This window comes from Physeter macrocephalus, chromosome 6 (assembly GCF_002837175.3).
Source record: "Physeter macrocephalus isolate SW-GA chromosome 6, ASM283717v5, whole genome shotgun sequence".
Taxonomy (NCBI): Eukaryota; Metazoa; Chordata; class Mammalia; order Artiodactyla; family Physeteridae; genus Physeter; species Physeter macrocephalus.
Window position 1 is genome coordinate 88,503,396 of NC_041219.1, and position 16,423 is coordinate 88,519,818.

Below are 16,423 nucleotides of genomic sequence, written 5' to 3' on the forward strand. Positions count from 1 at the left end.
ATAAATGAATAAATTAAAAAAAAAAAAAAAAAAGAAATCAGCTTCTTGTTTTGTTGAACCTTTTATATTCTTTTATTTTGTATTTATTAATTTCTGCCTTTCTTTTCATTATTTCCTTCCTTCTACTTTTGTAGAGGACCCTTTTTTCTTTTTTTAGTTGAATACAACTATTTTATTTTTAGTCTTTGTTTCTATGAGTTTCATGTAAATTTCCCTCTTACATCTGCTTCTTAGGAATTCCTATTATTTGCAGATTCCATGTTATTTTTTGTCAGCTCTATCATATTTATTTTCGAGATTATCTCAGAAATGAATATTCATCTCTGTAGACTGAGAATGGAGGTTCAGAGAAGTGAAGGAGGTCATCAGTAGGCCTCTACTAACTTCCTACTATCAGGATCTTGCCTCTTCCCAGTTTTATTTGAAAAAATGTGCTTCCTCCCCTCAAAGGCTAATCGTTCCACCTGTTCTCTGGATCCCCACCCCTCCTGCTTTCTCAGTGACCTTGTTTTGTCCATTATCCCTCATTGCTTTATTTGGAAACTTTCCCTCTACTCAGGAATATTTTATTTCTTCCGTCTTAAAAAAAGTCTCCCTCAATTCTACAGCCCTCATTTAACTACTATCCCATCTCTTTCCTTTCTATGTGTAGATACAGCTTCTAGAAAGAGTAGCCTCTGTTCGGTCACACTTCCCATCACACCTCTCCGGAATCAGTCTTCTGCCTCCTGCCCCCATAACTGCCACTGCTTCTGCTCTGACCAAGGTTACCAGTGACCGCCGGGTTGCCAGATACCACAGACGCTAGCCAGTCCCTGTTTTCTCAGCTTCATTGTAGCCTTCGGCACTGCTGGGCACTCCCTCCTCTTTAAAACTCGTCCTTCGATTTCTGTGCCCAAGCTCCTTCTTGGTTTTGACGCTATCTCTCCAGTCATTCCTTCTCCCTTTTGTGGATTCTTCTTCCTCCCTCAGGCTTTGAATACTCGTGTTCCCTATGGCTCCATCATTGGGCCTTTTCTCACTCTACATGATCTTTCTTGGCACTATCATCCGCTCCATGGCTTCAACTACCACTTTTTTTTTTTTTTGCGGTACACGGGCCTCTCACCGTCGCGGCCTCTCCCGCCGCGGAGCACAGGCTCCGGACGCGCAGGCCCAGCGGGCGCGGCTCACGGGCCCAGCCGCTCCGCGGCACGTGGGATCTTCCCAGACCGGGGCACGAACCCGTATCCCCTACATCGGTAGGTGGACTCTCAAACATTGCGCCACCAGGGAAGCCCCTCAACTACCACTTTTCAAAGAATGTCTCCCCAATGTGTAATCCTGGGCTAGAGCTCTCCTGAGGCAGAGACCTAAATATTTAGCAGCCTGTTGGACCTCCACAGCACCTCAAATGAATGTGACCAAAATGGAACACAGCATCTTCTTTCCCAAATCTATTCCTCCTCTTTTTTCCCTATCTTGGTAAATGACTCCACATCTACCTAACTCCCCAAGTCAGACATCTGTAAGTTATTTTGGTAAATGACTCCACATCTACCTAACTCCCGAAGTCAGACATCTGTAAGTTATTTTGGATTCCTCCTTCCTTATCTTGAATGTTCAGCGATTGACATCTTACTCTCTCCCAAGTTTACATGCATTGTCTCTGGTCTCCATCCTGTCACTGCGTTGGTTAAAGTGCTTTGCTCTATCACTGCAGTTTCTGCAAAGGCCTCTCAACTGATCTCCCTGTCCCAGGTTTTACCTTTCTTTCCCTACCTGCACCAATCCATTTTCTACATGACTACCAGAATAATCTTCTATGTTGCAAATCTGAGCATGTTATTTCCTTGCTATAAACACCTCATTGGCTGTCTTTGGCCTTCTGGATAAAAGTCCAAAATTCTTAGCTTGACACATTAAGGCCCTTAGTGATCTGTCCTTGGCTCAGACCTCCACAGATAGTTATCTTTTACTTTTCTCCCTTTAAACCCTACATCCTAATAATAAATTGCAGTTTCCAGAATATGCAACTCTGCCTCCCCACTTGCTGCCTTTATTTGGCTAGCTCATCCTTCAAAACTCAGTTCAGATGTTACCTCCTCCAGCCCGAATTCCTCATTATCCTCCCTCATCATTGGATTGGGTGCCTATCCTACCTGCTCCCACAGTCCACCTCTACTCGTAACCCTTAATATAGTGTACTGTTTTCCTGTAACTTCTGGAGGGCAGTGACTTGAGTTTCTCTCTCTCTAGCTTCAGTTGTTATCACAGTGACTTGTGCCTAGTGGGTAGGCACTCAATAAATGTGTATTAAGTTAAAAAAAAGTTCTCAGCTGCCTGAATAGCTTGCACTGTAATTCAAGGACCAGTTTCAGTGTCTGAGAATATGCTCAATTTGATAAAAACTCCCATCAAGTTTCTTGAAACCAGGAAATGGGAGAGCAAATGAGGTATTACCTTAGAAAAGCTGAAACCCAGTCCAATTACAGATTTTAAAAAATAATAATAACATGTATGATCAATAGTTTAAAACTACCAAATGCTACAGGGGTAGGAGGAAAACTAAGTTATAATTGGTCTGGACAAAAGGCTTATTAGTTTTCAAAATGACTCTCTACTGTTCCTCAATCTGGCCTCCTTTTATAGAACTGATTTGCTATAACTTCGGATCTCTGTGTTCATTTTCCTTAGACCTCTCCAGGTTATCTTTGGGTCTTACCATCTGAAGTTAAATTTAAAATTTATTAATTCCGATTTATCAATTCTCCCAATGTGTGAAGCATTAAACATAATGAGGCATCAATATTTATTAACACAAGACAAAGGAAACACATTCAATGAGTTAATAGAACACTGTCCAGCCAGATGTTAAATTTAAAAATGTATATCTAGTCTAATTTCAAATAAATAAAAAAAAACTTTATACATAATTACACAGTACTATAGTTTGAATCTGACACTGGTAAATATCTTGACAAAAAATAAACAAAACAGCATTTAGGACTAAAAAATTATTCTTATATCTTTACACTCTCTTCCTCTGGACAAATAACATGGCCCATCTACATATACCTAAACCAGAAATGTTGAATGAATGATAAAGAAAAGGCCTATTGTGTATTTGGAGTAATGCAGCTTGCTCCAAATACTCTTGTTTTTACATGAAAGCAGACAACAAAAACAACTCTAAGGCATAGATCATGTTGGAGTTTGAGGGTGAGGTGGTAACTCCTCATTGCTTCAGTCTAAAGATTCCTGGATATTCAAGGAAAGTAATTTATTTGGCCAAGATATTGAGCACCATGCCTGGGGCACAGACCTTAACAAAAAAGCCTAAGGCCTCGGGCCCTTTGTTGATTCAACAAAAGCATTAAGCAAGCACTGCCCAGGGACTAAAGTTAAGGAGACACTCCTATGACCAATAGACAGGCAATGGTCCCTAAAGAGCCTGAGGCAGCACAACTTCAGGAGGAACTGGTACTGGGGAAGCAGGGGCCCTTTATGAGGCAGGAAGGAAGTAGAGTGTGGATTCACTGATGCCCATTAGCATGCTGGTCATTCCCAAGGTGACCACTGATGCAGGAGATGGCATTTGTTCTGAGGCAGCCCCTTCCTGATCTACCTCATTACTTCTGCTGAGAGGCAGAAAGAGGTTCAAAAACTTTCAGATGAATAGGTTTCTCTTATCTGAAATGCGGGCTTGCTATTCTTTAGTCCCCCCGCCCCCCCCACCCCCCCACACTCCCCACAGGCATAAAAACCCAGACACAATGTGTTCCCAAGTTTTGGCAAGGCTGTTTCTATTAATAATGGCCTTTGGGGCATCTCTTAAGAGTCAGTTCTACCACAAAGGTTCTACTTAATGTGGAAAGACTAAGAGCGTTGTGTCACCAAGAGAAAGTTTTCTTACTAAGTCTGCAACAGACTAGGCATTAGATCTGTAGATGATCCCACAAACACCTCTAAACTAATGACTGACTCTCTTCCCCTTCTAGAGGATACTTTACCAGAGTTACTGGTGAAGTTCCCCAAAGACACACCTTAGCATCTTAGTTTTCTTTCCTCCACCAGCTTATTCTGGCTTTGGGGGATAGGCAAAAGATAAATAAAGCAGCCATAAGGAAGAAAGCAAAAAAAATAACAATAAATCAGAGGCCTGAGGAACTACAAAACTAGATAATCAGCCCCTAAATAACTGGGAGTTGGCCATACCATGAGATTAACGGAATATTTTATTTGAAGGAATGAGTATAATCAGTACTGTCCAGTATGGTAGCCAACAGCCATGTGTGGCTACTGTAAACTTGAAATATGGCTAGTCCGAATTGAGATGTGCTTAATACACACTGGATTTCAAAGACATAATATGAAAAAAAAGAAAGTAAAATATCTCATTAATAATTTTTTATATTGATCCCATGTTGAAATGATAGTATTTTTGATATATTGTGCTAAATAATAATTAAAATCAATTTCACCTGTTTCTTTTTACTTTTTAAAATGTGGTTACTAGAAATTTTAAAATGACAGATGTGGCTCACAGTATATTTCTAGCAGACACCCTCACTTGTGTAATAAGAATTATGAAAGCAACCCATAGGACAGACTCTGCCTTATACCTTTTTCTTAGAACTTGTGGATTACGGAGATAGAAGATCCTCAGGATCCCTTGCTTTGATTACCGAATCATTAAAAACTGTCTTAAGAAAATTACTTTCCAAATAAGCAGGCTGTTTTCTCTGCTAGTCACTGGATTTCTTACCCCAATGCAAGTGCTTTTTTCCTGTACATCCTAGAACCTCTCCCATCATGTGTAAGTTAACGTCATCCAAAATGCTGAAAAAGAGATCTGGAACTGGAAAATGTCTTGAGGTCTTCCCTCTGTGGAGAACGAGTTGGGAGGAAAAGAGGACTATGTAAAAGGGAGTCAATAAAGTGGCTTTGAGTCATGAGACTGTGTAAGGGCAGCCCCCCAGGAGTGCTGCCGTGGTGAAGGGTCTGGTCTTTGCATTATAAACCTTATTTTCAGGGTAATTACAAGTCTAAAAAATTGTTTAAAAACATATTTAGTTTACATGATGTTACAGTGGGGTAAATAATATGTATTATTAAAATAGTCTAAATAAATATTTACACAATAGACCAGAGTGGGTCAAAGAGAACCATTCTGATTTAACAAGTTAACTCTGTTCACTTTGAGTTTTTTTTTTAATTTTAAAAAATATTTCTGTAAGAAAAAAATAATAAAATTCAACTATATTCAAATATGTGAAGTATCAGACCGAAGAAAGGAAACCGAGCCAGAGGCCAAACTCAGTCCCAGGCTCTGTCCACTTGGCCTGGGCACCACAGTTATTTCAAAAGAGTTTCTTGCATACATCAGACTTCCCCTATTTCAGCATAAGCCTGGCTATTTTGGCAACCCAAATCGGTCAGTTCTGAGACAAGCAGTTACGAGGCCTTCTGCCTTCGTGTGACTATTGATCCCACTGCCTTCCCAGCCTATTGCTCTTGCTCTTAAAATCCCCGCCCTCGTGAACTGGAAGAACAGAGGATGCTCTTCAGTTCTCAGAAAAGAAAAGCTAGATGTAAACTGCTGGCACAGGATACAATGGGCCTGGAAAAGAGGAAATTCTAAATTCTTATGCAGTCATTCTAAACGTGAAAGACGGTTTCAACACTGGGGGCCAGAGTGAGTTATTCCGGTTCCTTAGAATTGGGTGGGATCTAATGAATCTTAGCTTTTCCTAACATTTTGATTTTTCAACTGAGATTATTCAGTTTGTAGAAACAGGCTGAATTCTTAAAAGCTTAAGCTGATTCTGGGAATGCAAGCTTAAAAAACAAACATAGGCAGCTTCAGTTTATAAAATACACCAGCCAACAGACACAGTACAATGTGCAGCAAAACCTGCAAACAATTTGCACTTTTTAGTCACCTATTCAATTACACTGCATCCAGAGAATACTGAGATTCTCTCAAGGTAGAAATGTTTCTACTTTAGTTGTTACAACTATACAAGCCAATTCGTCAATTTTTAGCTGAATTATGTGTATCCGTATTTACATGTTTAAAACACTGGTCAAAATGTTTTACCATCAAGAATTTTATATATATAAAGTAATTCTCATATTCAGTGGGTTATCTGATTTGCTTATGGGTCAACTGAAAGTAAGCCAAGTAGTTCCGTGTTAACAAAACCCACAGAATGTCTAACTATGGTAAAATGGCAAAATACAGTACAGAGCGGGGAACTGTGTAACTCAGACTACCCCCTTCATGTGAATTCATTAAACTCCCTTACAAAATTCTAAAACAGCATTAGGTAAAAATACAACTATATACAACAGATGAAAAAAATGCAACATGGATGTAATTGCTTTAGTAACGTGCTGCTCACACTACGTCAAAGCTCATGACTAATAGACTGTTAATATTTTTTTCATTTGCTACCACAGAATTCCCCTTTCCTGTGTGTCAGGTGATTGCAGAATCCCACAGGATGAGATGAAGGATATAATGTAGCCATCTCAGCTTATTTCACACCATATGAAAGCTTCCTCCTAGTCACGGGTCTTTGGTCCTGTGGTTTTGCAGGATGGCCCCTGCAATCCCCACAAGGCTGGTTACATGTTATACGCCACATAGATGGGGTCCAGCTGGTCAGCGAGGAAGCTGTCACGGAGGTGCATCCTCTGCTTCTCTCCTCTAGAGTTGATGGGGATAACGCCTGGGTCCACCACAACTACGACGCCCACGATGAGGTAATGCTCCTCCAGGACCACATTTGTCACTAAAGGAACCAGATCTAGGGCCTCCTGTTCAGAGCCACACAGTTCCACAACCACCACGAGCAAGTTGGTCCACGTGAACACGGCACTGAAATTTCAATGACATTCAGTTAACATGTCATCTTTTACAGTGTCTGCCCAAGACTTATCCCCATTTCCCCTGAGAACCGCCTTCTCGCTTGGATCCAACCAGAAGGCTCTCAGCCACGTCTTTAATACATGACCTTGCCCCTATGATCACAGCTGATTAGCTGAGCCATTTAAAATCTCTTGGGAGTTTGGAAGTGGGAATGAAAGTTGTTAGCTGGTCACCTGAACTGAGGACACGTGGACTGGAACGTTCTGGGGTAGCAGGTGTGCAGAGAAGTACAGAGAATGGCTCTTCAGGGAGGAGAGAAAGAATGAAGTGGATGCCCACATGACTCTAGAAAGTGAGAAGACGGTGGTTCCTGATGGCCTTCCCGTTCCTTGTTTCTACCTTTCTTGAGATCCAGAGCTGGTCAGAGACTTCTAGGAACCTCTGAGATAACCAGGTATTCTATCCATGAACTCTCTTTTGCTTAAGTTTTTGTTTTTTTTTTTTTGTGGTACGCGGGCCTCTCACTGTTGTGGCCTCTCCCGTTGCGGAGCACAGGCTCCGGACGCACAGGCTCAGCGGCCATGGCTCACGGACCCAGCCGCTCCGCGGCATGTGGGATCTTCCCGGACCGGGGCACGAACCCGTGTCCCCTGCATCGGCAGGCGGATTCTCAACCACTGCGCCACCAGGGAAGCCCTGCTTAAGTTGTTTTGAAGAGAATTCTTGATATTTGCAACATAAGAGCTTTGACTAAGATTATTATCTATATTATAACACCAAACAGGAAGGGAGCTGGCCTGGCCTCATCTGAACTCAGTGCCCCATACATGCTCTCTCCTATTGTGTTATAAGGTAGAAAGTTGCCTTACATTCAGTGGGGTTGCTGGGTTAGAAGGTATGACCTGACTTGTGTTTTGCAGTGTTGAACTGCTTTAAAAAACAGATTCAGTCCTTAAGAAAAATGTACACAATATCTGGTAGCATCAAAAGTCAAATGGTTAAAATTAGGGGGTAACCATGGTGCCCAACTTCTCTGCTTTGTTCTTACACCTCACGGGCATTGTTCAGGTCTGTTCAGAGGAGAGACTCTGACAAAAGCAAGACAAAGAAGCATCTGGAAAGCATGAACAAACCATTAAAAGAACTGTGGCTACTTTGCATGAAAAAAAAACCCCAAAAACCTGAGAAGGACACACTGACTTAAACATGTATAAAAAGAAACTGAGGGGCTTCCCTGGTGGTGCAGTGGTTGAGAGTCCACCTGCCGATGCAGGGGATACGGGTTCGTGCCCCGGTCCAGGAAGATCCCACATGCCGCGGAGCGGCTAGGCCTGTGAGCCATGGCCGCTGAGCCTGCGCGTCCGGAGCCTGTGCTCCGCAATGGGAGAGGCCACAGCAGTGAGAGGCCCGCGTATCGCAAAAAAAAAAAAAAAAAAAAAAAGAAACTGGATGGATTCTGTACTGTTAAGAATCCACTATGAAAGCAAATAGGTAAAAACTACAGAGTTTTAATTTTAAGAAATTTTTAGTCAACGTGAGGTCGGATGATCCTTTGTCAGTGATAATATAGGGGGAATTCCTGCACTAAGAGGGAAACTGGACCAGATAATAATAACAATCCTTTTCATCTGCTTACCATTTGATAGTTTACAAAGTACATTCTCACTTGATCTTCCTGATAATCAGGAAGGAGCAGAGGAGGCATTTTCAGATGAGGAAAGCAGCCTCCGTGGGCGCGCTGGGCCTTCCAGCTGGGTCTTTTGACCTGAAAGTCATGGTTCTTCCCACCACCCTCTACCGACTTTCTAGAGGCGGATCATCAGTTAGGTCCCTTCCAACGGTAAGCGCCTACCATTAAAAAGGACCCAGCCCCACCGCGAGTCCACGGAGCCTGTCTCAGCAGACGGCACACTGCCAGACAAGGATCAGTCCGTTTATTTTCTGGCTCCCCTGCAGTTCCACAGCCGTAGGTGGTCTGCTACAGACGGCTGACTACAGAGCAACTTTAACTGGTGCCGCAGCTGAGGGGGAACCTATGCTGTGCAGGGGATTTACCATTCGGCCATGCTCCTGTGGATCCGAGACACCGAGGTCTCGATGTCGATGGGGTGGTACCGCAGGCCTCGCAGCTCCAGTGTCTCGTCCAGAGCTCCCACCACGTACAAGGCATCGTGACGCTCTGACGGGGAGAGAAAGAGGAACCTGGTTCATCAGACGCACTGAGTGTACTACATCGTTGGAGTTAAGAGCACAGGGTCCAGACTGCCTGCCACGTCACCTGGCGCCACCACTCACCAGCTCTGTAACGTGGAGCAATTAACTTAAGTCTCTGAGTCCTGCTTCCCCTCTGTGAGACAGGAGTAATAATAAATGGCTGCTGTGAGGATTAAATTCATATAAGGGAGTTAATATGATGCCTGGTACACTGTAAGTGCTGAAAACATTAGCTATTGTTATTATTATTATTACCATGTGCCAGGAATTGTGCCTAGTGCTGGGGAGACAAAGATGATATAACACGATTCCTGCTCTGAAGGTACTTACTGTCTAGTGGGGGAAACACACACACAACAGATGTCCTATGGATGGACATCAGGTGGGATGAGGTCAGCCCAGCGACCCGAGTGTGCACTAGGGCCCCCCCTCCCCGAGCTCAGCTCAAGGGTTCAGAAAAGGAAAAGCTGAAGCCATGCTGAGCTTTTAAGGATAAACAGGAATTAGCCAGATGATGGCTGGGGAGGGGAGGAGGGGAGAGGATTTGAGATGGAAAAGAAGTGAACATATGTCACTGTTTCTAGACATTTTCAAGGACTCCATAGAGACACAAGTCCTAGTTATTAATAGGCTTGTAATCCAGCAGGACGTTGCAGAAATCTTTTTTTTTAAAGATTTTATGCACACACTGCATACACAAGGCTACATGGTTTATGTCTATAAAGATACTGAAAAGAAGAAGAGAGATGATTTAGCTAGGTCTACGGAATGTTGTATTGATGATTTAGCTAGGTCTACAGAATGTTGTATTTTCAGGAAAAGGAAGATTTCTGAAAAATTTAGCAAAACAAACTGCTAGGAGCTGTTGGAAAGAGAAGGATGAGGAAGGCCAGCAGAGTCCCATCACACAAGAGCTGAAGACTGTAGTAACAAAAACAACAGAAAGAGTAGCTAATGACTATCGAGTGTTTTCTGTGTGCCAGTCACTGTTCCAGGCACCTGAAGGCATTATGTCATTTAATCTCACATCACTTCCACAAGGCAGGAAACGTTATCACTCCCATTTTCCAGGTAGGAAACTGAGAGGTTGAGTGAGTGCTCAAGGTCATACAGCAAATGACAGAGGTAGGCTTCAAAACCAAGGCACCTGGCTAGGGATGCTTCCCTCACCACCAGTATGTTATTCTACTTCCCCGTGAAATATGGAGACACTCTGGAGCTGGTCAGTGGGGAACAGATGCAAGGGGCGAAGGAGAAATGACTTGGCTCAGTTCCAGCTGTTCAAGTCCAGTGAGTGATCTGTGTCAGTTCTGGGTGTGTATGATGCAATCAGTGCTGGGTATTTCAAAACGGCCATTCATGCCGTCAGGAAGGTTGAAGTCATGGCTTCACTGTGACTGCCCAGTGGGCAGAGGATGACTGGGGGCTGCTTACATGAGAGTCCTGCCAAGCAGGCTCGTGTCCAACGTGAGCCGCCGAAGGGACAGAGAGCTTCGGCAGGCTGGCTCCTCTGCAGTGCCTCCCGCTCGCAAGGCTTAGGAGCAAGGGACTAAAGATGGGATACCTGTCCAAGGAGCTTGCTGAGGGCTGAGTCCTGCCAGAGGCATCTACCCATCACCAGGAACATCTCTACGACTGCCTGGCTGAGCCAACCCACAGTTTAGGGATGCTGACACGGGGCCCCAGTGCTTATTTCCTGGGTCCTCTTTGAGGGCAAAGTCTTACTTCAGATGAATACAAATTCACATATGGGTTCAAGAGTCGGAGAAGGGAATAATTCAATACACACACTCCACATCCAAAGGCACGCTGAGGAAGGCCAGCCCGTGCTAGGGGCTGAAAAGCGCAGCAGGACAAGGGCGAGGAGCTGGTGAAGATACCTCCAGTGGCTGCTGTGAGCTCGGTCCGGCGGACAAAACCCAGGTATCCTGTTCGAGCCCAGAGCGTCTGAGCAGGATCCCCAAAGCTGAGGCGGGTGTTGAAATGGTCAGCTTGAAGAGTCTCACTGTCATAGATGGTGTAATAGCCACTGGCTGTATGGGGACTGTTCACCCAAATCTACAACAAGAAAAAGCACTGTTCACATTTTGCCAGAATCAATTCAGTTCTCTGGGACAGATGATTTTGGCTTAATTAATTAATTAATTAATTTTGGCTGCACCGGGTCTTAGTTGTGGGATCTTTTAGTTGCAGCATGCGGACTCTTAGTTGGGATGGGATCTTAGTTACAGCATGTGGGATCCCTGACCAGGGATCGAACCCGGGCCCCCTGCATAGGGAGCACAGAGTCTTACCCACTGGACCACCAGGGAAGTCCCTATTTTGTTTTTTTAACCTCCTTTTTATAGTAACAACACAGCTGCAACAATAAAGGCAGCTGTCAGTTATCAAGTGTTTACCATGTGCTGAACAGTATTATATGCCTTACCTCCATCAATCCTGACATATATGACATGACAATACAGTTTGTACTACTGTTATTCCCATTTTACAGATGAAAAAAAATAAAGGAGTTAAGTAACTCACCTAAGACGCAGAAACTAGGAAACCCAGACCCAAGCCTGGGTGGCCACAGAGGCCATGCTCTTAAACTTGAGGCTACATTGCCTCCCTGGCTCATTTCTTTCTTTCTTCTTCTTCTCTTTTTTTTTTTTTTAAATAAATTTATTTATTTATTTATCTTTGGCTGCGTTGGGTCTTCGTTGCTGCGCACGGACTTTCTATAGTTGCAGTGAGCAGGGGCTACTCTTTGTTATGGTGCATGGGCTTCTTATTGCTGTGGCTTTTCTTGTTGAGGAGCATAGGTGCACGTGCTTCAGTAGTTGTGGCACGTGGGCTCAGCAGTTGTGGCTCACGGGCTCTAGAGCGCAGGCTCAGTAGTTGTGGCGTACGGGCGTAGTTGCTCCGCGGCATGTGGGATCTTCCCAGACCAGGGCTCGAACCCGTGTCCCCTACATTGGCAGGTGGATTCTTAACCACTGCGTCACTAGGGAAGCCCTCCCTGGCTCATTTCTCAGCCTCTTTCAGTCTCACAAATGCATCAAGGGATCATTTCTGTGCTCTGAAACTAAGTTACAAAGACCGCAGGAAAATACTACAGGCTATCTGAATTTACAATGTAAACACAGCAATAGCCAACAATGGTAACAAAACTAGTATTCACTGTGTGACAGGCACTGTTCCAAATGTATGACAGATACAGGTATTAACGCATTTAATTGTCACACAATTCTACTAGGTGGCTGCCATTATTACTTATGGTTGAGGAAACTGAGGCCCAGAGAGGTTAAGTAACTTGCCCAATCACAAGAAGCTGGTAACTGGCAGAGCCCGGGTCATCTGCCTCGTGCACCCACAATATTGCTCCCAGTGAGCTATGAGATGAGATATCAGTGTCTCTCAGAGATTTGGGGGAAGAAAAATTAAGTCTTAAATATTTTTATACTAATACAAAAATGGATACATTTTGGAATAAAATATAAAATTTGTATAAATTTTAAAAATTTAAAATGTGTGGCTCCTTTTAGTTCCACTCCTTAATAGGTGGGAACAGGTGGGATTTGCCCATTTTCCTTTTCAGCTAAGGGTATGTCAGTGGACCAATCTGGGACTAGTTCTAGTTTGGGTGCCTAAATCTTCACTCCATCTTGGTCTCAATTTCCCCTCTGTCCATTTCAGTTTTGAGCCTTACAGAGAAAGATGAAAACTCTCGAAAATTCACCAAGAGGGAAAAGCTATATCCACAGTTTCCTGACTTCTAAAATATGAACCCTAAAGTCTTTCACTGCTGACTTTTCAGAGTAAAGGGGAAAATTATACATACCTCTCCCAGGTGAGAGTCTCCAACAGGCCCTTTGGTCTCTGGATTAACAATAACTACTTTCACTCCAGGTAAAATCTAAGAATCAAAGAGAAACACAAAGACGGGGTTCAATTAAATCTAATGACCTCTAGGAAATGCAGTTCCCCGCCCCCATCTCTTCAGTGAGGTGAGGGAGTGTACAAAGGCAGGAGCTGAGATGGCGCTCATGGGATCGTGCTCAGTGGAGACAGAGGTATAACAAGATTCAACCTCAAAAATAAACCGGGGGGACTTCCCTGGTGGCGCAGTGGTTAAGAATCCGCCTGCCAATGCAGGGGACATGGGTTCGAGCCCTGGTCTGGGAAGATCCCACGTGCCATGCCTCAGGGCAACTAAGCCCGTGCGCCACAACTACTGAGCCTGCACTCTAGAGCCCATGCCACAACTACTGAAGCCCACGCAATGGAATGAAGAGTAGCCCCCGCTCGCCACAACTAGAGAAAGCCCGTGTGCAGCAACGAAAACCTAACACAGCCAAAAAACCAAAAAACACCCCACAAAAAACTAACTACTTCTACACACAGACCACCTTCCCAATGGTTAAGAGAACAAATTACCTTTCCAGACTCTGAGAGGAGCAAACTCTGGGGGGCACCCCGTTCCACAAGACGAACCCTGCAGAAAAACAATATTTACAACATAAGAGCCTTAAAAAAAAAACACAACTGCACCGCATCTACCAAAGCTATATACGCTGCCTCCCCAAACCTCTAATCTATCTCTCCTCACATCAGAGCAGAGTTTCTCAAACTCAGCATTACTGACATTTTGAGTCAGATATTTTGTTATAATTCTTTGTGAGGCACTATCCTGTGCACTGTAGGGTGTTTAGCAACACCCCAGGCCTCTACCCACTAGATGTCAGTAGCATCCCCTTGTTGTGACAATGCATATGTCTCCAGACGCTGTCAAATGTCCTTTGGAGGACAAACTCTCCCCAGGCTGAAAATCACAGCACTAGAGATGCTCTACCTGTGCAGCCTGGGTCACTGCCACGGGCCACACCGTGAACACAGCCCAACTCAGTGGGACTCAGGAAAAGGTCCCAGAGCCCTCCGCCAGGAGCTCCCCTTGGGGCATAGCTACAATTCACCTGTGAGATGGTGAGGAGGAAGGCTTTTACTCCTGGGGCTCAGATAAAGTGTTGTTTCAAAAACCCTACTCTGCCTCATTTATTCTGTCTGTCTCAGTTATTTTTAAACTTCCAGAGCAGAGTCTAGCCATTTTAGTGTAATTTATGTCAAATGTTACAAAATACCAGTGTTACATTTTAATATTAAAGAACAGTGCAGCAACTGTGAGAATTAAAGCTTTCTTCTTATAAATGTAAACTTTATTAGGTATTAATAATGAAAATGAATTCCTTCCCTTCTCCCATCCCTCCAGAAGACACCAACAAAAGGAAGGAGTGGGGAGAGCAGACTTTCTCGAGGCTCAGAACTTTTCACGCTTAGGAACGCTAACAGAAAGTAAGCATAACCAATCTACTGTACCTGTCATGTCTTAATGATTTCAGATCTACATACACAGTAGTTGGATCAGGCCCTGAGGTTCCCTAAAGAAAAATAAATGTATTGTTTATTTAAAATTAACTGAATGGTATTTCCATATTTTACATTTTCAAATCAAGAAATAGATAATTTAGTCACATACATGAAAAATCCAAGCTTTATTTTGAACGCTCACCCTGTCTTCAACCAGATGAGGCAGGGCTATAACGAAAGAGACTCCTGGCCTAGCTTTCTTCTCATCTTTCTTTCCTTTCCTCCCCCAGGAGAGCAGAGTAGGCTGGGGGCCGAAGCAGCACTGAAAGATTACCAGGCTGAGGAGGGTCCTCACCCCTGGACTCAAGGCAGGGATGAGACAGACCAGCATCCATGGGACTCTCAAAATCAGCACCGGCCCAAGCTGCCAGCAAGGGGCCCACAACGGGCTCCAAAGTTAAAGCGTCATGATGCTGCTCCAAAGTCATCCGACCACAGACACAGAGGACCTGAAAGTATCCACCCATTTACGCCACCTTCTTTGACTCTCACTCTTGTCCATGTCTGTATTTGCCTTACGAGCTTCCAAGCTACATAAAATCAGGCTCAGTTCTTTTCTGTTATTTCAGCCTCTTTTCTGTTATTTACCCACCAAGATAACATGGCAAAATTGCCATCTGGCTGGAGAAAAGAATGCAGGCTTATTTGTACTTCTTTTGCAAAAAAAAAAAAAAAAAAAAAAAGGCGTAAAAGATGGAGGAGACAGAAAACAAAGGGTAACATATAAATAAAATTCAAATAGGACTCAGAAATCTTCTCGACTCATTGTCTCGGACCATAAAACCACTACTTAGAGTAAACATTTACATTAGAGCTCAATTGCCGGGCACGGCTCCAAGTGCTTGGCACCTAGAAACTCAGTGGTTCTACAGAACGACCCTGTGAAGGACGATGCTACCATGTTCATTCTACAGATGGGCAAAATAAGGTACAGTGAAGTCCAAATAAAAAGCCCAGAGGCCTACAGCAACTAAGTGGTAGCCTGTGCTCTGAGCGCCCCACACAAGCAAGATTTCATGATAGTCACCTGCAAACATATCGCTACATTGACTCTTGATCCAAAAGTAGTGCTGACAGCCCGAGGGGACAGACCGATGTCCTTGAAGAGCTTGGAGAAGGACTGCTGGAGAGCAATGCGGGGCCGCTCCTCAGCCACCACCACACACGTCCGGATGCAGGAGAGGTTGATTCCCCTGGTCTGTAAGACACCACGCACGGGAGCTGAGGTCAGCAGGATCACAGAAGTGCTGAATAAGCAGGGCCACTGCTCTATCTCTTTGGTCAGGAAAAGCCAAGGAACTATGTGTTCTCACCTCAGACACCCAGAGAAAAGATATGCCTTTTCAGAAAACGCCAAGGAATTCCACTAAAGTCATTACCCACTGGTCAATCTGCTTGTTCTCTATTTCTTTCCTCTTTCACCTAAAAATCTTAGGTTTTCAGCAATATATTTTTAATCCCTCTTCATTTCTGTACCTTAGATTTCTCTCTATTTCAAACGCAGAGATGGGACTGAGAGAAAAACAAATTTAGCAACGTAGATATCTAACCTCTTCTCTCTTTTTTTCATTCTTAAGGTCACATTTCTCTACTAAAGAAAAGTCAGTGTTTTTTGACTCTCATATGCCAGTTAGACATAGGATCGTTGGATACACTCACGAATGAGCGACCTTATCTCTGGGGCAGTCGCCAATCTCTGAGATTCTCAGGCCGCAAATTCTATTGGGAAAAATCCTCTTGGAGGTCACAGTTTCTGTTCATCTTCACATAAAGTCATTTCTATTCAGCCTCCTAACGAGTTTTACCTTCTTCTCCACAATGTAAGAATCAGATTAAACTCTGAAAGAGTGCATTAAATTAGAAAGTGAAAGAGATAAACTTCCTGAGGTTTACAAACACCTGTTTGCCTAGAAAAAAAGCAGGCAGATATGTCTGGCCAGCCCAAGG

The 16,423-nt window shown here is 43.8% G+C and overlaps 1 protein-coding gene across 9 annotated transcripts in view; it reads right to left on the reverse strand.

Moving 5' to 3' along the window:
* DIP2B (disco interacting protein 2 homolog B) overlaps positions 1-16,423 on the reverse strand; it is a 273,451-nt gene that overhangs the window by 12,570 nt on the left and 244,458 nt on the right. For 3 of the 9 annotated variants that reach the window (XM_028491350.2, XM_028491347.2, XM_028491348.2), the window contains 7 exons: positions 15,504-15,674; positions 14,426-14,487; positions 13,490-13,547; positions 12,894-12,968; positions 10,951-11,128; positions 8,912-9,035; positions 3,731-6,865 (listed from right to left, as the gene is read on the reverse strand). In XM_028491350.2, coding sequence (XP_028347151.1) covers positions 6,613-6,865; positions 8,912-9,035; positions 10,951-11,128; positions 12,894-12,968; positions 13,490-13,547; positions 14,426-14,487; positions 15,504-15,674 — 921 coding nt within the window. In that variant the 3' untranslated portion in view covers positions 3,731-6,612. Of the gene's footprint in view, positions 1-39; positions 6,866-6,895; positions 7,202-8,911; positions 9,036-10,950; positions 11,129-12,893; positions 12,969-13,489; positions 13,548-14,425; positions 14,488-15,503; positions 15,675-16,423 lie in introns of those variants that run through there. The other 6 variants (XR_003680362.2, XR_003680363.2, XM_055085636.1 and 3 more) reach the window with 5 other exon arrangements.